Here is a 23,990-nt window from a genome sequence, read left to right on the forward strand (position 1 = left end):
CCAACCATGAACATCTTCAGGATATCCCCTAAGGTGCCTGTGCCACCAGGCACAGTAGGAACCAGCTGCTGCCCATGTAATTGTCTGTGAACGAGAGCAGTCCTGCCGGGTCCACCCCAGGCATCCCAGCCAGGTAGTTTCCAACAGCAGAAAGCAGAGACACCTACTTAAAACCAGATTGGAGAGAGCTGCTTGGGAGAGTAGGAGCTGGCTACATACCACGCTGCTCTGTCATACTCTGCCCAGATCCGGACAAATTCATCTAGATGGTGAGGTCCCAGGATGGAGGAATCTCGTGTCAGGTACTCAAAATTGTCCATGATGACTGCCACAAACAGGTTGAGCATCTAAGTGAAAAGGAGAAAAGCAGAGAGAAAGGGAAGTGCGGTAAAGGGAGCACAAAAGGAAGTCATGTGAAGATGGAATTAAAGAAGGAATTGAGACAAACAGCAGGTGCTGTTTTAGAGAAGCAGGTGCTCCAGGATTGAAGCTATCTTGGTTATAATGGGATGCAGGGCACAGTGCGCTCTACGTGCAAACCCCAAAGCCTTAGGGAAGGTGCTGGGTGGCTGCGGGGCTGCACCCCAGGGAAGGTGGGATGAAGGCATCCAGGGTGACCCTGTGTCCAGGTGAAGGAACTCACCAGGAACGAGCAGAAGAAGATGAAGGAGACAAAATAGACGTAGGCCAAGTCGGTGCCACAGCGCTCGTTCTCATTCTGCCCGGATGTTGCCGTCGTGTCTGGCTCACAGCCCTTGCCTTCCAGGCAGGAGAGCATGATCTCCTGCCATGCCTCACCGGTGGCACTCCTGCACCAACACAGCCACGCTCAGCAGCAGGGAAGGATGCAGCGGGGAAGGATGTAGAGCCCTGAACCCCCCAACCTGCAGCTTCTTACCTGAAGAGGAGCATGAGGGAGCCCAGGAAGCTGCGGAAGTTGTTGTGCCGGTTAATGTGGCTTTCCTCATCTAGTTTGATGTTGCCAAAAACCTACAGGGGGGAAAAAGGGTTCAGGCAACACCAGTCCTGCCCCAGACCAGAAAGTCTCCAGGGCCATGAGAGGTGACAAAGCCCCGAATCCAGGCAACATCCTACTAACAACCCACCTCCAAGGCCACGATAGGACGCGGCGAACGTTTGCAAAGTGCCTTAAATTGGAAAAATGTGCTGTTATTACTGTTAAATATTTATTCCACTTTTCCTGAGCCTAAAAATACTCTAACTGCAAGAGTATTTCTTCCCCTGTACGGGTTTTTTGGAATGCGTAATTGTGGAATATTTTCTGCCTCCAGCTATTTTGCTCAAATAACGCCCACAGACTTTACTGCTTGGGGATTTGTTCACAATGATGTTAAAAAAAAAAATAATAATAATAAATCCAATACTACCACACGGCAGGGAGGGGGGCTGACTCAGATGGCAGTTGCTTAGCATGGAGAACACCTGGAGCCGGTGCTGAGATGTGTGGGATGGAGAGGCCAAAACCAGCCCAGAAAATCATGGGGAAGGATGAGACCATACAGCAGTGCTGCCAAGCAGCGAGCGATGCGCTACCTGCTCTGAAATTCTGCTTCACCCCCCTCCCTAACAGCAAGCAGCAGGAGATTGCTTTTGTTATCACAGAGGCTTGCTCATCGGGCAAGCTGAAGATCCTGAGTGCTAATAGAGATGCTTTGTGAGATCCTCAGCACGGGTGTTAGTCACCGTGCTGCTGAGCCAGTGCCGCGAGCACGTGTTGGAGTGAGAGCTGTGCTCATGTGCCTGTGCTGGAGCCTGGGAAGCCCACGTCTCCCCATGCTGTGCAGAACCTCTGCTCTGCTAAGGGCTGCAGGTCCCTGAGCTCGAGATCCCAACCAGTGTGGCTACCACTGTGTGCAAAAATGGGCTGCAGGGGACCGTGTGGCGATGCATCTGTTGGGATGGGAAGCAACGCTCACCACATCCTTCCTACCAGGGAGACAGGGATTGGGTATGATTTTGAAAACCCATGGAATGAAGAGGGAGTGATTGGGAAGCAGCTGCTGCACAGGCTGCCCAGCTGAGTCCCCACATCCCCACACGGGTACAAGCAGGGAGGAAGCAGGGAGCTCAGGGCATGCAGTGATGTGACTCCTAACCAAGCTTTGCTGCCCTTGGGACCTTCCTGGGCACCCAGAGCGGTGAAGCAGTGACAGGCTGGCTGCTGTGCAGGGTTGTAACGCTGAGGATGTGTCTCTCCAGCTTCTCTGTGCCCAAGGAAGCATGCTGAGCTGTCTGTGCTCACCTGCATCCCAATGATGGCATAGATGAAGAAAAGCATCGCGATTAGGAGGCAGACATAGGGCAGAGCCTGCAAGAGAAGCACGAGTCATCTCCTTACACAGCTTCAGCTCCGGGGGCATACACCTCTCCAGACCCATTCACCTCTCCTACGAGCCAAGGAGCAGCATGCCAACACTGAGGCCCAAGAGGAGCCCTGTGTGTGTAGTCCTCACCTTGAAGGACTGCACAAATGTCCACAGCAGGATGCGGATGGTGTAACCCTGGCGCAGCAGCTTGATGAGCCGAGCCGCCCGGAAGAGCTTCAGGAAACTCATGTTGAAGCTGCTGGTGTTCACCAGCTGAGAGGAAAAAGAGGTGAGGGTCAGGGGGGAGGCAGCAGCACCCCGGCTCCCACACCAGGGGCACATGGCACCCAATCTGCCCAGTCACCTTGGTGTCCGTCAGGATGATCTCTGTGATGCTGCCAATGACAGTGATGAAGTCAAAGATATTCCAGGTGTCCCGGAAATAATTCTGTGGGAGGAAGGAGAGTGTTTGAGGCTGGGACAGTGAGCCTTGATTGGTGCTGAGATACACATAGACCACTCCAGGCTGGCCTGGCACCAAGAAGCCCAGCCTGACCATGGTCCAGGGTGCTAAGCTTTGACTGCAAGCTGGACTGATCTCTATGGACACACACTCCAAGTCCAACAGCAGTAGTGGCAGCTGGCTTGGGAAGCTCAGAAGGTCTCTCTTGACCTTCCAGACAAGATCCAAAGGAGCAATTCCAACCACCAGCTTGCAAGCAGCTCTCAGGATGGGACCCAGAATAGATAGCATTGATCTCACATTATTAACACCTTCCCTCTCTGAATCAGAGAGCTGAAACGTGCTGTCAAAGTCCAAATTAACACCTTTGCTGAGAATGGGATCAGATACTTACCAGAAAGCCAAAAGCAATGATCTTAAGGACGCACTCCAAAGAGAACACCATGGTGAAAGCGATGTTCAGGTACTTCAGGGCCAGCTCATAGGTGTATGGAGCAGAGTAGTACTAATGGAGACAGAGAGACATTGCCCTTGGCTGATGTCTGTCCCTGGGAGGACCTGTGATGGCCATGATCCTTGCCCCCGATGCCTCAAGATCACCTCATAGAATCACAGAATGGCTTAGGTTGGAGGGGATCTTAAAGATCTTCTAGTTCCAACCCCCATGCCATAGGCAGGGTTACCAGACACCACACCTGTCTACCCAGGACCCCATCCAACCTGTCCTTGAATGCCTCCAGAGACAGGGCACCCACAACCTCTGTGGGCAAACTCTTCCAGCGCCTCACCACTCTCTGAGTAAAAAACTTCTGCCTAATATCTAATCTAACACCTCCTTATTCCCTTTCTTCCCCTCTCCACCCCTCTCCCAGGACAGCAGGTCCTGCTTCTGAGGAGGAAGCATCTCACAGAAATAACCCAAATACCCTCTGGTCTCATCCCAACTGATGCTTCTACTCCTCACCACCCTAACCAAGCCCACCCTGACGTGCTCACCTTCATCATCAGCACCACAGTGTTCAAAGCAATCATGGCCATGATGGTATACTCAAAGGATGGGGAGACCACAAAGTGCCAGACCCGGTACTGGAAGGTGTGCCGGTTCTGGGGCATGTAGCGTGTGAGGGGCTTGGCACTGATGGCAAAGTCAATACAGGCCCTCTGGAAGACAAAAAAGTTACCTGGCTGATGGTAACATAGGGACAGTGGCCAGACTTCTTAACATCTGGGGAGCTCCAGGCTCCCGAACTCCATCTGGTAATGTAGCAATCCCATAGAAACATCCTTCTTCCTCCCTAGACTGTACCTCATTCTTCTCCAGACTGCACTCCTCCATCATTTTGTCTCCTTGCTCTTGGAATGTGATGATGATGAGAGCCACAAAAATGTTGACGAAGAAGAAAGGGAAGACCACAAAATAGACAACGTAAAAAATGGACATCTCCATGCGGTTACTGCGGCTGGGCCCACGGTCCTCCTCCGTCACGTCCACCGAATGCTGCAGCACCCTGTGGGCAGATAGGTGGAGGAAAGCAACGGGAAGTGTGTCCATCAGGACTGCCACCACCCAGCACTTCTCATGGGACCTCCCTTGCACGTCCATCTCCATCCATCCACACTCTATAAGATAAAACTGCTTTAACCAGCTTCACAAGGACAACCCTTCCAAGTGGCTTCAGCTTGTTTCACAGTGCTTTGCCCATGTCCTTGATGGAAAATGGATTTTTCAGTGCTTCACACAGAGAAAAAGGTTTCCCAGTCTCTCATGAGCATGGAGAGAGCGCTAGCCCTGTAGTCATTTCTAAAAATGACCTAAAATGAATGTACCTCCATGAGGGAGCAGGGATAATCCATCATTCAATTTCGGATGAAGAAGTTAACCACAGCCATGTCCCCAGTCTCATCTAGGGAATAAAGCTCTTTTGTCCTGACCTAATTTCTCAGCCTTCCTCTCCTTCCCACTGTGCAGCAGTTTCTCTCTCCATCCAGCTGGGATATAGCCAGTTATTAACCCAACTAAGGCAATGGGGTCATGCCCAACCCATCCAAGGGAAGAGGATGAAGCAAATACTCACTGGGGCCAGCCCTCGCCAGTGGAGACTGTGAACAAGGTGAGCAACGCCCAGATTATATTGTCATAGTGAAACTCATGTCGTTTCCACTCCCGGCACTTCACCTCCATCTTGTTCTTCTCATGGTCCACGTAGTTCCCTCTGCAAGGTTGGAAGAGAGCAGTACCTTTGCTAGTGTCAGGCTACAGGAGGGTTGTTCTATACCTGGGGCAGTGCACGTGCTGGGGGGGGGGCACCTCTGCTCCTGTGGGGCTGAAGAAATGGGGAGAGGCTCGATGACAGATAGGGGGAGCAGAGACATGGAGAGAGGAGAAAAGAAAGAGTAAGAAGAAAATACTGAGCTCTACATCATTGCACGGGCTGATACAAAGCAATGAGATAGGACTCAGCCCAAGCTGTCCATCCTCAGAAACTACATCCAAGAGCAAGTCATGACCAAGGGCTGTACTGGGAACCCAAAGGCAACATTGCCCAGCACCCTGCCTTTCCCAGAGCTGTCAGCAACACTGGACCCACGGGGCACATACATGCAGTCCTTCTCTGTGTCCTTAGAGCTGTCAGTGCAGTAGAAAAACTTCCCCTTGAAGAGCTGGACAGCAATGACAGCAAAGATGAACATGAAGAGCTTGTAGACAATGAGGATGTTGAAAACGTTCTTGAGGGATGTCACAACGCAGTCGAAGACAGCCTGCAGGAGAGGGCATAGCTCACCATGGGGAACAACAGGGCAGAACCAGAACCTCCTCAACACTACTGTGTGGATGCTTCCCACTCCTGGTAGGGAAATGAGGAAAGAGCTTATCTCTGTCCCAAGCAAAGGGACGTCTGGTAAATGACACCCAATGTACCCACAGTGATGGATATTTATATCCTCCAATACTTTCTGCAACCAGAGCAGCAGACAGGGACTGTCCCAAAGAAGCCATTAGCGCTCAAGACTAATTAGTCAATACTCCTTTTTCAGCATCATCCCAGACAATGAGGCAGACTGAATACCCCTGTCTGCAATAGCAGCAGTTTCCGAAGCCTCAGAAGCTGTGCTCACAGGCCTGTGCTTTGTGGCACAGGGTGTCCAGAAATGAACTAAAGTAAGCCAGTGTCCAACCACTGGTCAGGAGAAAAGGATGAGATGAGAACCTGTGTATCTGGGGTGCCATCCTGGGCTTTATCCATAAGTCAAATACCTCCTTGTGAGGATGGCTCGGGGCTTCCTTGGTCTCTTAGTCCTTTCCAGTTCCATAACCCATAGGCTCAAGCAGGGAAATGCATGTTTCTACCTCCACTACACAAATAATCCCTCTATTCAGCTGGGAAATCCCCTTCTGCTGTAACACGAGGACAGTACAACACACAAAAATGGAGTTGTTTGCAAGCTGCTCTGGTGGGAAAGATAATGAACTTTGGATAGAGATCTGAGCTCTCCCAAAGCCAGGGCCATGTACTTTATCAGGAGAGCTGGGCTTTGCAGCCTGGTTCCACACCAGCCCCAGTATCCCTAGCAGAGGAACCAGCTCAGATCTATCCACAGCTGGGCTTGCTTTGAATAACTCTGCACACCCCAATGTGCAGCAGTCTGAAAAGAGCCGTGTTTGAAAACAGGGCTCCTAAAATGCAGCAAGTGCTTGGAAAGCGACTTGTTTATCGCTTGGGAGCAAATTGATGCTAATGCTGGAGGAGGCAGACGTCAAGCCCATGTAGTGCAGTTACCTTGAGCTTTGGCAGCCGCTTGATGGTTTTCAGGGGCCTCAAGACCCGCAGCACACGGAGAGACTTGATGGTCTTGATATCCCGACCCTTGTTGGTCCTGCCACGTGGGAGGGAGGCACAGGCACCCAAAGATGAAACAGAGAGACAATAACGTTCCAGCTCCGGGGCTGGATGTTACACCCCCAGCATGGGGAGGAGAACATGGGGCAATGCTCTGCGGTGAGGGCCAGCTCTGTGACTCCAATTTATTGAATGTGGTGATCAGTCCCACCCACAATGTGTTTTTTTTTTCTCGTCTTCTAACCAAAGCCCATGGGCTGGAGCGCAAGGTAGAGCAGAACAATCCTGGTGAAGGTGGCACAGCTTAAAAACCATCAAAGAAACATCTTACAGCAACAGATACCCTGAACCACACAGCTCTTTTGCAAGGGTTAATGCTACAGGGAGCACATTAATGCGCTTAATCATTAAAAGATGTAAACAAAGCTACTAATTAATACTCTAGAAAGTGACTATAGTAACAGCCCTAGGACTTCCACTTTTAACACGCAGAGCAGTGAGCTCAGATTCCAGGAACTGTGGTTGGGAACACAACTGAGGGTCAGCACAGATGTCAGACAGACAGACAGACAGACACCTGCCCTCCTCCCATTCCCCCCCGTGGACACTCAGACAGCATAGTTACCCCAAAGCATTCCTGTTGGTAATCCAGCCCAAGCCACCGAACAGCGTGAATAGAACGGAAAAGAGAGGAGAGAGAAAGAAAGTAAGGAAAGCATTTTGGGAGCCGTGTGGGATGGCAACAGCTTCCAGCAGCACAGCCAGGGTAGGGACCTGAGGCAGGAGGACATCCATCACGTCCACCCATAGGCATGGCTTCTGTCCAGTGGTGCAAGGAAAAGCACAGAGGAGGAGGAGGCAGCTCTGCAGGGTGCTTCTGCCCTTGTACACCAGGTGAGACAGACAGGGCCATGCTCTGAGCACCACTCAACCTTCCCTCCCATTGCAAACCCACAAGCCGGGTCTTACCACAGCTCTGAGAGCTGCAAGCTAATGCCTCCTCTGAAGGTGCCACAGGAGGCAAAAGCGAGCAGGGTCTTTAGTTATGGTGCTGGATATTCCAGCTAATTTAATTACAGCTCTTTGGAAATTTACAGTGGTATGTCAGGCTTTTTATTTAAGCTGCATTCGGGTGATGTATTAGCTTTCCAAGCTGAGAGCTGCGGACTAGAGGCAGGCATAGGCGGCCTCTTACTTGGAAAGTAGGTGCACTGAGTGGGCAGCAGACAAACAGCAACATCACCCGGAGATGTGGCTTTACAGGCAGACACGTGGGCATTGTTTTTTACTGTGGGATATCACTGATGCCTGCAGGGTGAGAGGGCACCACAGACCAGCTCAGAGAGCTCCTGCCATGCCTGTGGGGAAACCCAAACCTCCATGGGGGTGCAAAAGAGAATTCAGTGGCCCCATGTCAAAGGGGATCTCTCTGTCCCCCGAGAGGTTAGGGGCAGGGAAAAGCCACAATGCTGACAATGCAGAGAATATGGGCACAACCCCTGCTGACCACATCCCTGTCCCCGCAGGGCTATGGGGTGATGTCCACCCTCAGAGCAGAGGGAAAGCCACCAGCTGGAGAGCACAACTTCCAGCACAGATGCATTCAGAGAGCAGCTCCACCCCACAGAGTGCTGCCTTTGCTGGTTTAGTGCACCCTGGAGTGCATTGCAGGCGTACAACTCCAGCTCTGACACTCTTTGTTCTCATCTATCTAACAAGTCCCTGAAGCTGCACAGCTTTTGGCCATCAGAGTGGTAAGAAGCTATTCTCAGAGCACAAAATCACAGAGAACTTCCCCCTAGATTGTGGTCTTGCAGCTATAACACACGGTCACATCCTCCCCCCTCCCAGCCAAGCAGAGCCCACAAGGACGACAGCCACTCACGCCAAGGCGAAGGCCACCAGAGCTCCCACCACCACGATGAAATCTAAGATGTTCCAGAGATCTCGGAAGTAGGAGCCATCCTGCAGGATCAAGCCCTGATCGATCATCTGGGGGGATAAAAACAGGCAGGAGGGCAGCAGCTCGGCCACACAGCTAAAGCTGTCCAGCTACCCAGCCGGGGTAGGGTTGAGATCCAGAAGCATTGCATTTCAAGGGGGTCTGGATGCTGATGTAAGCAGTACTGAGTTCTCTCATCCTACTGCTAAGAACCAGGCTTTTAATTTTCCATCATCAAATTCAGGTCCAGGGTGGAAAACCTGAGCTATTTCCCACGCAAGATGCTCGCTCCCCTCACCACCACCAGCACAGCCAGCTGTCTTACCTTGATAACCATCTCGAAGGTGAACACACCAGTGAAAACATAGTCAAAATACCTCAGCACCTGCAGAGAGAGGACATGGGTGCTTTGCAGCAGCTTCCCAGAAAAGAGGCTCACTGAGGCTCCTCCAGAGCAGCCACGAGACAAGCCCCATTTTGGAGGTATACAGAAAGGGGATTTGCAATCACTTTGTTACGGTCGGAGTTGGTGAGGACGGGATCCTCAGCCGCGAGGGCGATGCTGCTGGCGGCGATGACCAGCAGGATGCACATCTCGAAGTAGCGCAGGTTCACGATGTAGTGGCAGGCTCTGCGCACCCTATGGCAAGATAATCCCCATCTGTTACAGCCACCCCATGTGCCCCACGCGTGCAAAGGCCATGAACTGTTCCAGGCTTTCAGGCCTGGGCCATCCAGGTTGGGTATTAGGAAAAAAGTTCTTCTCAGAAACAGTGGTGTGCATTGGCCCTGTCTGCCCAGGGAGGTGGTGGGGCCACTGTCCCTGGAGGTATTACAGAACCATGGAGATGTGGCACTGAGGGATGTGGGCAGTGGACACGGTGGAGGTGGGCTGTACGAAAGCCAAAAATAAGAAAATCTCACGGGTTTGTGGTGCTGAAGATGAACATGGAGCTGTGTGGCACCATCGCTTTGCCTGTCTCGCTCTTCTCCTTCTTCCGCTTCTTCTTCTCCATCTCCTCCTCATCCTCTTTGCTCTCAGCCTCCTTCAAGGGGCTGGCTTCTCCATCGGTCTTGTTGCTAACTGCAGAGAAATGAGAGCCTTTGCCTGCAGCCAAGTGAGGTGAGGGGCAGCTTCTGCCCCAGACCTGCCCCACTCCCTGCTGTGGGGACACCGGGAGGGATGACATGGGATGATGGGATGGACACCCCCACCCACCCCATGGATATGGATGGGGAAAGCCACATGAGCAGCCTTCAGCTCCCCCCTGCGTGTGCTCAGGAAAGAGAGAGTGGTCCTCACTCTGTACCACAGTGGAGTCTTGGACATCAATCATGATGGTGGTGCTCTCAGTGGCCTTTTCGGTGTTGGCAGTGACGGAGGACAGGTCAGGCTCGCTGTGGCTGACAGTGCGGCTGGCCCCCAGTGCTGCCCCCCCAAGCAAGGCCTGCTCACTGGTGTCTGGGCTGCTGCAGTCCTGCTCGCCCAGGCTGCCCTCCATCCCCCGAGGGGGCTCAGGGGCTGATGCTGGGAGGCTTCCCTCCTCGTTTGGAGCCCCATTGGTCCTTTGGGGCCAAAAAAAAAGAGAAAATAAGTGGAAGGCAATGACACAAGGAGTCACAAGGACTGCAAAATGTCCCCCAGCGACCAACCTGGTGGGGTCCCCACTCGCATCCATCTCGCCCTGAATCAGGTCCAGTGCTGCGGCAGCATCCCCACGCCGCTCCCCATCCTGCATCCCCTCTGCGGGGCAGGGCTCCTCCAGCCCCATCTCCTGGCTACCTGTTCGGCTCTCCAGGGCTCCAGTCGGCTCCTTCCCCTCCATCCTGGCTTTTCGATGCCGGCTGCGCCGCTGGCTTTGCCTCATCCGCGCCCTCTCCTCGATGCCACCTCCTGCCCCTTCCTCACCCGGCTCGCAGTTCCCATGGCACGTTTTGTGTTGCCACATCTCCTTGTCCCTCCTGGCACGGGGCGATGGGCTCCTCCTGTCCTCCCCACCTCCTGGGTTGGTTCCCGGGGCCGGCTGCTCGGGACCCTCAGCTGGAGGCCGCTCTCCCTTGCCACCTTGCTCCTCATCGCACTTCTCCAAGGCAACACCGTCCCCTGGTTTCTTGCGGCGGAAGATGCTGGCATGTGGGTTGATGAGGGGTGGCTCATCCTTATTGATGCCCTCCTGGCTAGACATCTGCATGTGCCGGCGCAACTGGCTGGTGCGCTGCTCCCACACCGACATGTGGTGCCTCCGGCGCCGCTCCCGCCTGCAGCGGGGACAATCATGTCACCTATGTCCCCGCCAGTGCTGGCATGTCACCCCATCCCATCCCTGCTGCATGCACCCACAGCCCCCGTGACAAGACATGGGGGTGCACACAAGTCACCAGACACGGAGTTTGGGGATACAAACACCTGCCCAGCCCCCAAGACTTAGTTCCCAGCCTTCGGGCATCCTTCTGGTGCAGGCAGGGGCTGGCAATTTGGCTGAGCCTGACCACCTGCTCCTTCAAAAGACTACAGGACTGCAGGATGATGGACCCACACCTGCCCCATGCCAACTAGGTGGTGACCAACCACAATCGTCTTGCTTGCCTGACAACACCACTTTCAACAATAGAACCATAGAATGGTCTGGATCAGAAAGGACCTCAAAGCCCATTTATTTCCACCCTTCTCTCCCAGGGGAAAGGGACACCACTCAGCAGCTCAGGTTGCCCAGGGCCCATCCATGGCCTGCAGCACCTCCAGGGATGAGGCACCCACAGCTCTGGGCAGCAATGCCAGCACCTCCCCACTCTGAGTGAACAATTTCCTCCTAACATCTCATCTAAGTCTCCCCTCTTTTAGTTTAAAGCCATTCCCTCTCATTCTATCACTGTCACCATGTAAAAAGTGAGTCTCCATCCCTTTTTTATAATTTCTCTTTAAGCACTGAAAGGTTACAATGAGGTCTCTTCAAAGAAACAGGGACAAAGTCCTATTGCTGCAGCACTGGGAGTGCCCTTGCTTCTCCAGCTCCTTAGAGCCAGGCTCCTTCTGGAAGCAATACTGCCCTAATGATGATCATGCTTGTGTGGCCATGCTGATAGGATGGAGATGGAGAGCAAAAAGGGATAAGATGTCAGGTCCAAGAGCAGCCTTTCTCTATGAGAGATGGCCCTTGCTGCTGAGACGTGCAATGGAGCACATCACCAGGTACAGGAACCCTTCCCTGCCTGCACAGCTGGGCTGACACATGCCATGGGAGGACTACATGGAGGATTTGAGGCTGCAGCTGTTGGCTTCCTGCATAACCAGAGCTCCTCTGTATTCTGCCTTCTAGGATCCCTGACACCTCCCTAAACACAAACACCCTGCGGAGGACAAACGTTCCCCTTCCCGACACACCGAGGCACACAGAAACACACACGTGCACGCGCGTACGCCGCTCTCCCCCGGAGCACACGCTGCACACACCCACGGGTACACCGACACACAGATGCACAGAGCCACGAACGCACGCAGGGACACGGGTGCAGGGGAGCACCCCAAGCACCCCACACACGGGCAGGAGCTGCCCCAACAGCACAGGAGCCATAGACGACACGCGACCCACGTACAGGTGGCTGCTGCGTGGCTCCCACATCGACATGTGGTGTCTCCTGCGCCTGTCTCTTCTGGGGAGGAAAAACAAACCCGTTCAATCCCCACCAGCCCTCCTCCATCACTGCAGGCTGTGCACAGAGGTGCCCCAGGGCGCACGGACGCTGGAGCAAGGAGCTACCAGCAAACTGCTGCCTGTCCGTGCTTGCACACCAGCAACAAGGTCGGTATATGCTCACACACCTGTGCCCCATTTGGACATCCCACCAGGACACATGGACTGCTCGCCAAGGGGATACACGCTGCAGTGCCTGTGCTAGGGCTGCAGAGCTGGGCTGGGGAGAAAGGAAGATGTGACCAAACAAGCTGCCTCGAAGTCCTGGTCCTTGGATACTCCAAGCGGAAAAAGCTATTCACTTCTAGTAACACACAGTATTTTTACAGAGGAGGTGATGTGTCGGGCTGGCCCTGTGATGCTCAGAGCATCACCATGTGTTAACGCAGCCATGTGTGCTACCGTGTGACCACAGAGTGGGCCACGCAGCTGATATATGCAAATATGCATACACTGATTTACATTTTTTGCTTTTTGCAAATGCCATATATGTGTAAGAACGCACAACCAAACTCACCCTCAGGTGCATGCAGAGCTCATGTATGTAAGGTTCTGTGCATCACAGAATTATAGAAAGCAAAGGAAGATCATCTGCACTGCGGGCAACGTTGCCAACTGCTAGATCAAGCACTAGATCAGGTTGCCCAGAGCCCCATCAAAGCTGGCCTTGGGCATTTCCAGAGACAGGCCATCCACAGTTCTCTGGGCAGCTGCTTTCACCATGGGCACTGACACCTTCAGCCCCCAATACAGTCCCATTGCCATGCCAGGGCCACATCACAGCCCCACACACAAGAACAGCCCAGTTCCACGCTCAGGGCACACGGCTCAGCTACGGCTGTCGTTCCCTCAGCAAGTGGCCGCGCAGCGCTCTGGGCACCTGCACGTTGCAGCACCCGCATGCGTCTGTCCGTCAGGCCTCCCACTCACCGAGCAGCCCGAGCCATCTGCACCGCGGGCACCCGTGTGCACACACACACAATGCTCCAATCTGCACCGCAGCCACCCACACCAGCATGGCCACGTGGGAGCACTCCTCCCCACCACAGTCGGACCTCGCTGCCGGCACCAATGCGCGCAACCCAACCTGCCCGCACCGCGTACCCACGTAGGAATTGAGCCATCTGTGTCTGCGCGCACCCGAACGCCGAGAGCACTTCTGCTGCACTGTTGTGGCCCTTTGGCACCAGCTCTGCTCTTGCATGCCCCTTCCTGCTATTTCCCCACCATGTCCCCCCGCCGGCTGCTGGCATCAGTGGGGCATCCAAATTGACCCTGGAAAATGTCACGCTTGCACCACTGCAATCCTTGAAACTATCCATCCCAGGCAGGGGGAGGAACAGGGAAAAAGACCTGCAAATATCCATATCTCCCATTTAAATGCCAGTGGAACAACAACATTAAAGTTAAGAAAATCTGCTTTCCTAACCAGCTATATTTGGCAACAGCTGTAACACTAGCAAGGATGTGCAGAGGGGACAAATCCTTTGGTGTCCCCACACATTCCATCTCTCACCTCTTCCTCTCCATTCTCCATCTCTCTCCATCCTCCATTTTTCTCCATTCTCCAGCCCAAATTTCTGTCTTCTCTCACTTTAGCATTCAGGTGGGCAGCTAAAGCTCATCACAACACACAAGCTCTGCCATCTTGCCCATAAACCCCCAAATCCTGCTTGTATGGATTTCTCTATTACGATGAATATCCCTTCATCCTCAGGCATGTCTTACAGGTACATGGCCTCAAAACCAGCATTCAGCATTCAGGACAGGGAATCATCACATCCCACTGCTGCAAATCCAAGGAGCCAGGGATCTTGGACAGATCCCAAATGTCTAAGATGAATCTCGCCACTTCCTCCAACACTGTGCACTGGAGCTTGCCTAGATTTCTCTCAGCAGATTTGCTGGAGACTCTGCCGTGTGCGAACCTGGCTTGTTTTCAAAGCATGATGAAACCTAAAATTCCCTGGGAAGGGATTCTATAAAAAAAAAAATAAAATTAAAAAATGAATCCCTTCAGCCTTACTGAAATGCACTGTTTTGGGAAACAAATCAAAACGCCTCGTTCCAATGTTGACTTTGAAAGTTTTATATGATTTAGACCATATGACACGGCAAAATAAAGGGAAAAAAAAGGCGTCTAGGAAGGAAAAACAACTTTCATCTGCTGAAATGCAGAGGCAGGGCTCTTTAACATTGTGTTGGGAGCTTTATGCGGTTTTGGGCTTTTTCCTTCCCAAATGACATTTCTGCACAACGAAACGTGATTTTGCAAACCTGCTCCATCTCATGTAACTGCATTACAGCCAGGAAAGGAGCCCAGGGAGGTTTGGATCTGCTCTGTGGGAGTGATCACCACCAATCTCCTCTTCTCTGACTTCATTTCTTACCCTTAGCTGCAACTTCAAGTATCCAGGCTTTATGTTTTGGGGCAGAAAGGCACTCTGGGGAGATTTCTGCCATGTGAGGCTCTGCTTGGGGGCAGCCCAGGGCCTCTTGGCGATCTGGTCTCTGCTCCATGGGGAGCACATATCCATCTCCATCCATCCTAAGGGATGGGCTTGGGAAGCAAAGGGAGGCTCAGGGTGAATGGGGTCACTCACTCAATAGCAGGCATATTGGGGGCAGACATGGGGCTGACTTCCTTGGCTTTCTGAAGGGCATGCTTCTGGTTAAAGGCCTCCTCTTCCTCCTGCTCATCCTACAAAGAAAACAGAGGGGTTGCTCAGTGCGAGGCCAGCAGTTCAAGGGAATGCGCACCCATCACAGGGGCCAAGAGAAAGGGGGAGCATGCAGAAATGTCTTGTCTCATATTATGGGGACACAGCTTTGCCACCACACCAGTTCTTGGTGATAGTCCAAGCTGCCATCATCATCTGCTCCCATGGGAGGACAGGGACAATGGGACAGTATGAGCCTACATAAGCTGAGGAATAGGCATGAGCTCTGCAAAAGCAGGCAGCATGGGGTAGCTGGTCACGTTTGAAGAGCAGCAATGACCCCCGCAGCTCTCGCTTCCTTGCCTTTGCCCAAAAGGTGCCCCAACAGTTACCCTTTCTCAAATATTTCCCAGCATGGTCTTAAAAGCAGTCAAGCCCAATAAGTTTCTCAAGAGCCATCCTAAATTGCATTCTAAATCACTCCACTGCCCTGCAGGCAGATGTGGAGTAAATAGTGACATCGCTGGAAAGCGCTTCGCTGCCACATCTCCAGCAAATAACAACCCACACCAGATAGATGAGAGTTATCTCAGTGTGACTGCGAGCAAACAAAGCTGGGGAACTTATGTGGAGAAATGGTTAGGCCACACTTGATGTGAAGTGTGAGTATTCAGGAGAGCCACAAGAGCAGCAGGTTCCCAACCAAGGTCCCCAAACCAAGGTCCAGTGATAGGGTTTAGTATCTCACAGGGAACTCTCCTGTGAGCTCTCCTAGAGGAAGAAACCCACATCCACTTTGAGACGACCTCTTTGCAAGTTGAGCTGAGCTAAGGGGCAAAGTGGTCACAGGTACTGCTCCTGGTGCCATCCCCTCTCACCCACCCTTTCCACCAGTAAGAAGAAAAATAAGCAACTGGAATTTACCTTGGTGAGCTCCTGAGCATTAGCCAGGTTGTCCACTGCAATGGCCAAGAAGACATTCAGCAGAGTATCTGTGAGCAGCTAAGGATGCATAAGCCACGTGTTAAGGACATGGGCATCTGCAGCCACCGAGGGAGGTTGGCCCTGATGGCTCCTCACAGCCTAGTGAGGAGCAACCACAAGGACAAACGCCTCACCCATCCCATTTGAACCACCCACAGTGCATCTCCAGACAGCTCCTTATCAGTGTTTGGGACATCTGAAAATGCCCCACGTGTGATGGGTCTCCCCCTCAATGGGTAAAAGAGGAAGGAACAGTGGTGGGGAGAGTGGATGCCCCAAAGAGGGAGATGAGATGGGTTTATTTCACAAAAAGCACAGTGGCCAGGTGGATACAGTTCCCAAACAAGGTGAGGACGATGAAATAGATGGAGGACCACATGCCCGAGCGAACGCCTCCCTGGGAGCGGATGCCGTTGTACATCACCTCGTTCCAATCCTCACCAGTCAAGATCTGCAGAAAGAAAGCCAGCAGATCTGTCACCAGCCACCTTCTCACCACCTGGACAGTCCCATCAACCCATTCCAGACAGGGCAAGTGCTGAGTATGAAGACCTGTTCTACAGGCACAGTCTTGAGGGAGTGAATATCAGACTGCTGAGGGACTAGGTCTCCTGAGAAGTGTTTTGAAACTCTTCCATCGTGTATAATGACAAAGAGAGCCATCTGCAAGTTATGTCCTAGCAGATGATGGAGGGAGACCTGCTTGGTTTAGAAGCCAATCAATAAGGGTGCAGTGAGCAGATGGCCCCAAACCCATCCGGCTTTTTCCCCTTGCAGCCCAGCTCCTACCTGGAACACCGTCATGATGGCCGCAGGGAAAGTGTCAAAGTTGGCCGATGGTGTCCCATCGATGAAATTGAACCTGGAAGTGGAACCAGAAGGATATGAGCAAGCTCAAGTAAAGAGGCCATCAAAACATAGGCTGCTTATTCATACTTAGAAGGACTTTCACCCACTCTAGGGAAGATCTGCTGGTCACATATTGCCAAAACACAGAATAAATACATTGTGGCCAGAAGGCTTCCCATAGCCCTAAGGCACTTCACAAGCAGGGACTTTTGTGTGAGAAACTTGCCACTGATAGCAACAGGCTGAGGAGCACGGCTGCAGAATTCCTGGCACCCACAAGGGTATAATCTCTTAGCTTCTAAATCACCCAGCAAAGCTCAGTTTCCCCAAGACCTGCAACAACCTACCCCCCTCCAAACAGCTGCATTCCCAGCAGGGCAAAGACTACAATAAAGAGGAAGAGCAAGAAGAGCAGGCTGATAATAGACTTCATGGAGCTCATCAGTGAGACCACCAAATTCCTCAAGGATGCCCAGTACCTAGAAAACAGAGACAGTGCTGAGCACCTGCAGCAATGCCAGCAGGAGTGACTGGACTTGGGCTGCAGCCACAGCCCAAGGTGGAGGGTGACAGGCACAAATGGTTGGTACACACTTGGTTATTTTAAATATTCGCAGGAGACGAAGGGCTCGTAGGACACTGATCCCAAAAGAGGTCCCCGGTCGGAAGATGGCCCAAACCACTTCAAAGATGCTTCCCACTGTGACCTGAGAAACAGACATGGCCCAGATGAGCTCAGGACAGGCTGCTGCAGGAAGCTTTGCCATTCTTGAGAGCAAAGCACCCACCTCCCCGCCCCAAAACCTGGTGTTTCAGTTTGGTTGTCCTGGCCCCTTCAAGGACCATGTCCTCATCGGTCCCTTGCTCTGTAGACAACCCTAAATATATTCCCTGGCCTGCAGCATCCCTGGAGCCACCTACCCCACAGTCAAAGCAGTTGAATGAAGAATGGAAGTACAGGCGTGGCCCCATCCCATACATCTTCAAGGACATCTCCAGGAGAAAGAGCCCAAGAAACAGGAACTCTGCATAGTCTGAAAGCAAAAACCCAGATGTGCTACCCTTGAGGCACAAAGCAGCGTGCATGCACCCACCAGAGGCCCTCATAGCAACATCACAGAGGTGGGACAAGTCAAGGAGCACGCTGCCTCCCCAAGGTATGGAATTCAGAAGCAAGTATGCAAGGAGCTAAACGTAAATAACAGAGCACCAGTCCCACAATGTTAATTTTTCAGGGCAGATGCATTGGTGCCCCAGAGGGCACTGAGGACAAGTGAGGGCTATCATGGAGCAAAGCAGTTCCTTAACATCATATGACAATTGTTAGAGCATCCTCCAAGATGTTAACCACACTGCCCTGTAGGGGAATATTAGCAGTTTGGATCTAAATCATTGCACAACTGGAACTTGGCCAGGGTAACTAAGCCAAATAGCCACAAGCCAATAAAAAGCTTCTCAAGCTATTTCACAAACATTAGCAGGCAACGGTCTGGCTCTTCACCTTGTCCAAAAGATGCTTCTCACCACGACCAGCTGCCACACCACCCTGTGTCGTGCTGGGATCCCAGCAGGCCTGAGCATGCTAATGCAGACTGGGCAGGCCTGGGGCTTGCTGGGGACGTTTTCAAGGTGAATAAGAGTAACATGGATGAGAAAGCAGCACTGTCCCTTCTGCAACAGCTTGGAAGTAACACATGACTTTTGTGGGGTTGACCACATTGCTCTGCTGGTTGCACCATGCCAGAATGGGCATACATGTACTGCCACTGAGACCCTTTGTACCACAGCCCACAGCAGATCGGGGGATGCCCCAGTCGCTGTCATTGGGATCCCCAGTGTCATTGGAATCTGAACCAAAACTTCAGCTGGAAAGTTCTTTCATGACCATTGTTCAGCCTCATCCACGCACACTCACACCTTCCCAGCTCAGACCCTGCAACTGTAGGCATTCAAAAAGAGCTCCAGTCAGATTCCCATTCACCATTGCTCACAATTTCAGGATAAACACAACCCCTGCACCAAACCCAAGGACTCACAGAGGAAGTGTGTGAGCCAGGCCGGCTGGTTGTGATGGACGATGGCCACACAGGCAGTGTTAAGAGCCACCAGGCTCAAGACAATCCAGTAGAAGACCTGGGATTTCACCATGTGGCGAACGGAGATACGCAGGAGCCGCTCCTTGTGCCGTAAATAAGAGGCTCCATCCACTCCTTTGAGACCAGAGCGACTCAGAGGGTTACCTGAGGGAAAAGAAGGGGTGCCAAGGTGCGAAGAGGAGCTGGGATCTCCAGCCTTCATTGCAACATGGAGGTGAGTCAACTGGCTCCCAACACAATGGCAAAAGGATGTCCGACCGTGCTGTATGCAACCACCACAACTCAGTGTGCTGTCAGATGTTTGGGGGAGGAAAGCTCCGAACTGCACTGACCCAAGGTGGGATGAAGAGGCCTCCTCTGTGCCAGCCTCCGCTCGCCCACGGAGGAGATATCGACGCAGTGCTCATCGCTGGAGTCACGGTTCATGGCATCTGTCCGGTTCCTCTTGATGGTGGCTCGTCTGAGCACTGGAAAGAAGAACAGGGTTGGACCATGTTGGGCCAGCTCTGCCAGCAACCTGATCATAGGACCATGATCAGTACTTGGTGTATTCAGGTCTGGGCATGGGATGGAGATACGATCACACTCAACTGACCCCAGGCCAGAGATACTCCTCTGCAGGAGCAGCCATCTCCTGGCCTCAGGAGCCATCCATCTCCCCCCATCCCTCCACTGGGCTGTAGACCCCAATGGAGCGTCTGTAGGCCCTTCTCCACTCACAGAGGAGGGTTTAAGGCACAAGGAAGGGCAGTAGGTGCTTTTGCAGGACGTTCTCTTACCTTCTAAGGCTGAGGTCCCAGCGTTTTTGTTCTCTTCAGCCAGCATGACTTCCTCTATGCAAAACACACAGCTCAGCATCAGGAGACAAGCCACCACTGGCTGAGCACATCAGACTTAAGCACTTTGCCTGGCCTGGAAGTGGTTGCTAGAGGGTGCAAACTCTCATCAGCTAAAGAGTAAGCATCCAAAAGCAAATTCTCAGGGGTGACAAGGAGCAGCTGCCACATTTCACATCAGAATGAGAAATGACCTCTGATCAACCCTACTAAATAATAACTAAATAATAACTAAATAAGCTGAATACTGTAGATAGAAAATCTTGTTTCTGAGTCATGCTTTCAGAATAAACCCCTCCACGTATCCCTGTGAGATTTCTGAAGGGCTCCTTGCCCTCTGCTAACTCCTTCTCCTGCTGATCACAACATCTCTTCTCCGCTCACTCACAAGTTCGACTTGCCATCATGTCTGCCGGGGCTGAGCTCACCCACACGCCCATTGTGAGCACCAGGACCACCTTGGGGCTGCAAGGAGAGCGCTCTCCATCCCAACCACCCTGCATTCCCACCGCCCCCTGGGATCCCAGCCCTTTACCCGCTTTGTCTATCCAGGCCCGGTAGCCGTTGAGCTCCCGTTCGATCTGCTGCTGTCGTCGCAGCTTCATGAAGGCCCGGCGGTTCTCCACGCGCTCACGTTCTTTGGCAAACTCACTGCAATAGCACAGACTGGTGATGAGAGCACACACAGGGGTCCCATGGACATCCCATCCACAGCACACACCCATCACCTCGCTGCCTCCAGTCACAGCTGTTTCTGCTGTTGTCACCCGACCGATGGCCAAAGCCAGCATGCCAAGAGTTGGGTTGGCTGAATCAGAAGGAATAGTCCTTGGATAGTGGATTCACTCTTGAGAAGCATTGGATGAGCAAAGAGGGCAGAGAAACAGCACTGGGAAGCTCTCAGCTCCTTGTGCACAGGAAGCACACAGTGCACGGGGAAGAAGGCGGGTGATGCTCCATCCAAGGTTCATCTGCTTCTCCAGCAACAGTTGCCAAACACTTCCTTTGCTCCAAGTTCCACACCAGTTGGCAAATTTGCTCTGGGTTCCCTCTCAATCTCCAGCAAGCCACAATGAAGTGGGATTTTTATAGAATCATAGAGATGTTTGGGTTGGAAGGGACACTTAAAGGCCATCTAGTCCAATTCCCTGCAATGAACAGGGACACCTACAGCTCCATCAGGTGCTCAGAGCCCCATCCAGCCTGACCTTGAATGTCTCTAAGGATGGGACATCCATCACCTCTCTGGCCTCTCTCCAGCAATACCATTCACTAGGGCACATGCTTTTAGGCTCTGACTGGGGATCTTCCTTTCTCTCTCCAGCCTCTCCTTGGAGGGTCTTCTCATGATTCACGCTAAGGACCTCAGAGCTAACATCATGCCCACTGCTCACACAGCTTCTAATGTGCATGGATATGGCAGCATCCATGTGCTTACATCCACTCCTAAACACATCCAAACATTCTAGATACCATACCCATCGTTGACACACACCATCACCTGGGGCATATCCATTCACACGTTACAACTCCAGCAAGGAGCAGGTTGGCACACAGGGAGCACCCCTGCCCCAGACATCTCCCAGCACACCCTTTCTCATCATCAGGATGGAATTTGCTGGCTGATGTTCCCAAGTCCCGCAGGACTTGGATTGCACACCAGGAGGAACACGATTGTGGAGAACAAGCTACAAGACAAACATCTCTCTCCCTGGAGCCCAGCAGCAATCTCCAATCTTAGAATATTCCAAATAACTGAAAGAATTGGTCTGTCTGCTGCAGGGGGAGTTCAAGTGCATCACCCCAGCTGAGCTATTACACCCTTAATGCTGTGTGGGCTTTTGCATGTGTGTGAGCGCGTGTTTGTGTGAAAAGCCCTGAAATGTTCCCTGCATCTCTTGTTTAAGATCCGCAGACAATTCAAGCATTTTTAATTCCACCCCAGGAAGGTGAAGTTTCCTGCCGCTCCGGCATTGAGCATCAAATGACTCTCTCCTTCCAGCTCCAGCTTTCAGCCCAAAATGAGACTTTCTTCCTGGGGCAGGGAAGGGGGAGAGAACAAAAGGAAAGGAAGAGAAAAGCAGCCTAAGTGGAGGGAAGGAGGGCGGGGAGCACCTCCCACAGCCGGCGGGGAAAGGCACTCGCTTTGGGCACGGCATGTGGAACAGCTCCTTGCCTTGCGCGGGGGAAAGGCAGGATGGTGCTGGCTGCGCTTCATCCCCCACGCCAGCTTCTGTGCGCTGCTAACATGGAGATGCCAAGGAGAGAGAAGATGCCATCGGCAGCCAGAGCCAGCGGGGACCGTGCCTTTACCCCACTGATGCTGTGCCCTGGTGTGACCCGTGTCTCTGTATCATCTTCTCCAGCAATCTCATTGAGCCTGGCTTGGCTGGGCATGGTTTGCACAGGAAAGCCCCCAGCCCCCTGCAGCCAAGAGAGATGAAAGCCAAAGCGCCATCTCCCCATGGCCAAGCATTGCCTTACAGAACCTTGACTGCAAGAAGCTGGTGCCACACGCACACACACCCAGGGACACAACGGCCCTTTCTGCTGTGGCAGCAGCTCCGAGGGAGATGCTTCCCACACTCCTGCTCCCTAATGGAGCCTAATTGCTTTTGTCCATTAGGAGGAGGAAGGGGGGGGAGGGGGGGGAGGGAAAAGTTAAACTCAACTTAATGAATTATTACATTTCAGTGAGACACGTTACCGAGCAGGGCAGCAGCGGGGGCTGGTGACATCTGAGAGTGGGTAGGCGATGCTGACAGATCAAGGATTGCTCAGAGCCAATTTGCAGCAGCGGGTAGAGATAGCGCTGTGCAGTGAGCGCAGGGCTGGCCGTGCTGACTGACAGCCGCCTGGGAACGCTCCAAGCACGGAGCTGGCTGCCATGAAGGATGCTGCTCCCTATGGTGTTAGGTTGTGCCCCGTGAAACAGCACTGTTTGGCTTTGCAAAGAGATCCGGCATCACTCCCCAGTCCTACGGAAGGTCCCCAGATCTGCACAGGCACATTCAAGCCTCCAGCATGGAAAAATTCCCTTGCCATAGTGAAACCCACCTTGTGACAAATGTGGGGCTGTGTAGGACCCAGTGTCACCACAGCCTTGGGAATACCAATGGCAGGCACTGAGAGATGGATGGAAGGGCTAGGAATTGTGGTGGGAGCTCAGTGCCATCTGTTCTCACACCAGTGAGGCAGCATCCATACCCCATGCCCAGCCTGCCAAGGCCATAGGAGCAGATGGTTTGCTCTTCCCATGCCTGCAAATCGTTCTTCGCTCCCACTCCTGTGCCCAGCAGGAGACCTTGGGGCAGCCTTCCTTCTCTAGGCTGCTGCTGCAGCTGTGCATTCATAGAACTGCTTGGGTTGGAAGGATCCTTAAAGACCATCCACTACCACTCTCATGCTATGAGCAGGGTTGCCAACCACTAGATTCCTCTTCTTCATTGGTGTTTTTGGCTCAAAGCACTGCAGGGCCAAGGTCAAGTTTTAATAGGAGAAGAAACCATGTGAGAGCATCCTCAGAGCAGCCTCATTTGAGGAAAAAAAAATAAAAATAAGGCTAAGAGAAAAACTATCACAGATGCTGCAACCTACTTGTATTACACCAGGAGCATCTTGGAGTCCAGAGGGGATATATAGAATCATTGAGGTTGGAAAAAAACACTAAGATCATCACGTCCAACACCACCCCCATCCCATGCCCACTGCCCACATCCCTCAGTGCTACATCTCCATGGTTCTGTAACACCTCCAGGGATGGTGACCCCACCACCTCCCTGGGCAGCCTGTGCCAGTACTTCACTAGCCTAATCTATAGCACAGGTCGCACCAACGCTGTGGTTTCCATGCTCTCAAAGAAGCCAACCACCTCCACAGAATCACCTTTCACCACCAGTAAGCACACTGCCATCAAACCAGCTACCAAAATGGTCATAAAATGACACACAGCAGCAGATGGGGTGGGAAGAGGCTCACATGCTGAAGCTGAGGCAGCAGTAGCGTGCTGCTGTAAGAAAGCCAGTTGTAGTGGGCCGTGTAGCAAGAGATGCCATCTGTAAGGCACCAGGTAATGCTTCTGCTTTGCTCAGCACAAGGGAGGCTCACGGCTCCTGTTTTGAGCATCACAGCTTGAGGAAAAACACTTTCACCTCCAGAAAGGTTAAGGGACAGAGCTGGCACCTAGAGATCTGGAGAGGATAGATGAGACAGGTACAGAACAGGAGGATCAGCTGGTATCTACCTAAGAGGTGTAAAGGAACTAAAACAAGAGCAGCGAGTGCTCCCTGTAAGCTGGTGCTG

General features: G+C 52.6%; 1 protein-coding gene across 10 annotated transcripts in view; it reads right to left on the minus strand.

Moving 5' to 3' along the window:
• The window catches only part of CACNA1E (calcium voltage-gated channel subunit alpha1 E), an 84,701-nt gene that overhangs the window by 17,293 nt on the left and 43,418 nt on the right, over positions 1–23,990 (minus strand). For 5 of the 10 annotated variants that reach the window (XM_052666379.1, XM_052666376.1, XM_052666374.1 and 2 more), the window contains exons 10-40: positions 20,224–20,339; positions 19,632–19,685; positions 19,185–19,319; positions 18,793–18,996; positions 17,678–17,790; positions 17,351–17,463; positions 17,104–17,235; positions 16,697–16,769; positions 16,241–16,358; positions 15,848–15,915; positions 14,867–14,964; positions 12,166–12,222; positions 10,225–10,830; positions 9,875–10,137; positions 9,496–9,655; positions 9,082–9,211; positions 8,897–8,956; positions 8,515–8,621; positions 7,255–7,266; positions 6,570–6,666; positions 5,390–5,550; positions 4,866–5,003; positions 4,097–4,298; positions 3,787–3,951; positions 3,185–3,295; positions 2,692–2,775; positions 2,475–2,600; positions 2,264–2,329; positions 899–990; positions 644–809; positions 220–347 (exon numbers count right to left, since the gene is read on the minus strand). In XM_052666379.1, the coding sequence (XP_052522339.1) occupies positions 220–347; positions 644–809; positions 899–990; positions 2,264–2,329; positions 2,475–2,600; positions 2,692–2,775; positions 3,185–3,295; positions 3,787–3,951; positions 4,097–4,298; positions 4,866–5,003; positions 5,390–5,550; positions 6,570–6,666; positions 7,255–7,266; positions 8,515–8,621; positions 8,897–8,956; positions 9,082–9,211; positions 9,496–9,655; positions 9,875–10,137; positions 10,225–10,830; positions 12,166–12,222; positions 14,867–14,964; positions 15,848–15,915; positions 16,241–16,358; positions 16,697–16,769; positions 17,104–17,235; positions 17,351–17,463; positions 17,678–17,790; positions 18,793–18,996; positions 19,185–19,319; positions 19,632–19,685; positions 20,224–20,339 (4,155 nt within the window). The remainder of the gene's footprint in view (positions 1–219; positions 348–643; positions 810–898; positions 991–2,263; positions 2,330–2,474; positions 2,601–2,691; positions 2,776–3,184; positions 3,296–3,786; positions 3,952–4,096; positions 4,299–4,865; positions 5,004–5,389; positions 5,551–6,569; positions 6,667–7,254; positions 7,267–8,514; positions 8,622–8,896; positions 8,957–9,081; positions 9,212–9,495; positions 9,656–9,874; positions 10,138–10,224; positions 10,831–12,165; positions 12,223–14,866; positions 14,965–15,847; positions 15,916–16,240; positions 16,359–16,696; positions 16,770–17,103; positions 17,236–17,350; positions 17,464–17,677; positions 17,791–18,792; positions 18,997–19,184; positions 19,320–19,631; positions 19,686–20,223; positions 20,340–23,990) is intronic. The other 5 variants (XM_052666381.1, XM_052666382.1, XM_052666377.1 and 2 more) reach the window with 3 other exon arrangements.

The sequence above is a fragment of the Tympanuchus pallidicinctus genome, unplaced genomic scaffold (genome assembly GCF_026119805.1).
Source record: "Tympanuchus pallidicinctus isolate F22 unplaced genomic scaffold, pur_lepc_1.0 scaffold7, whole genome shotgun sequence".
In the NCBI taxonomy this organism is placed as follows: Eukaryota; Metazoa; Chordata; class Aves; order Galliformes; family Phasianidae; genus Tympanuchus; species Tympanuchus pallidicinctus.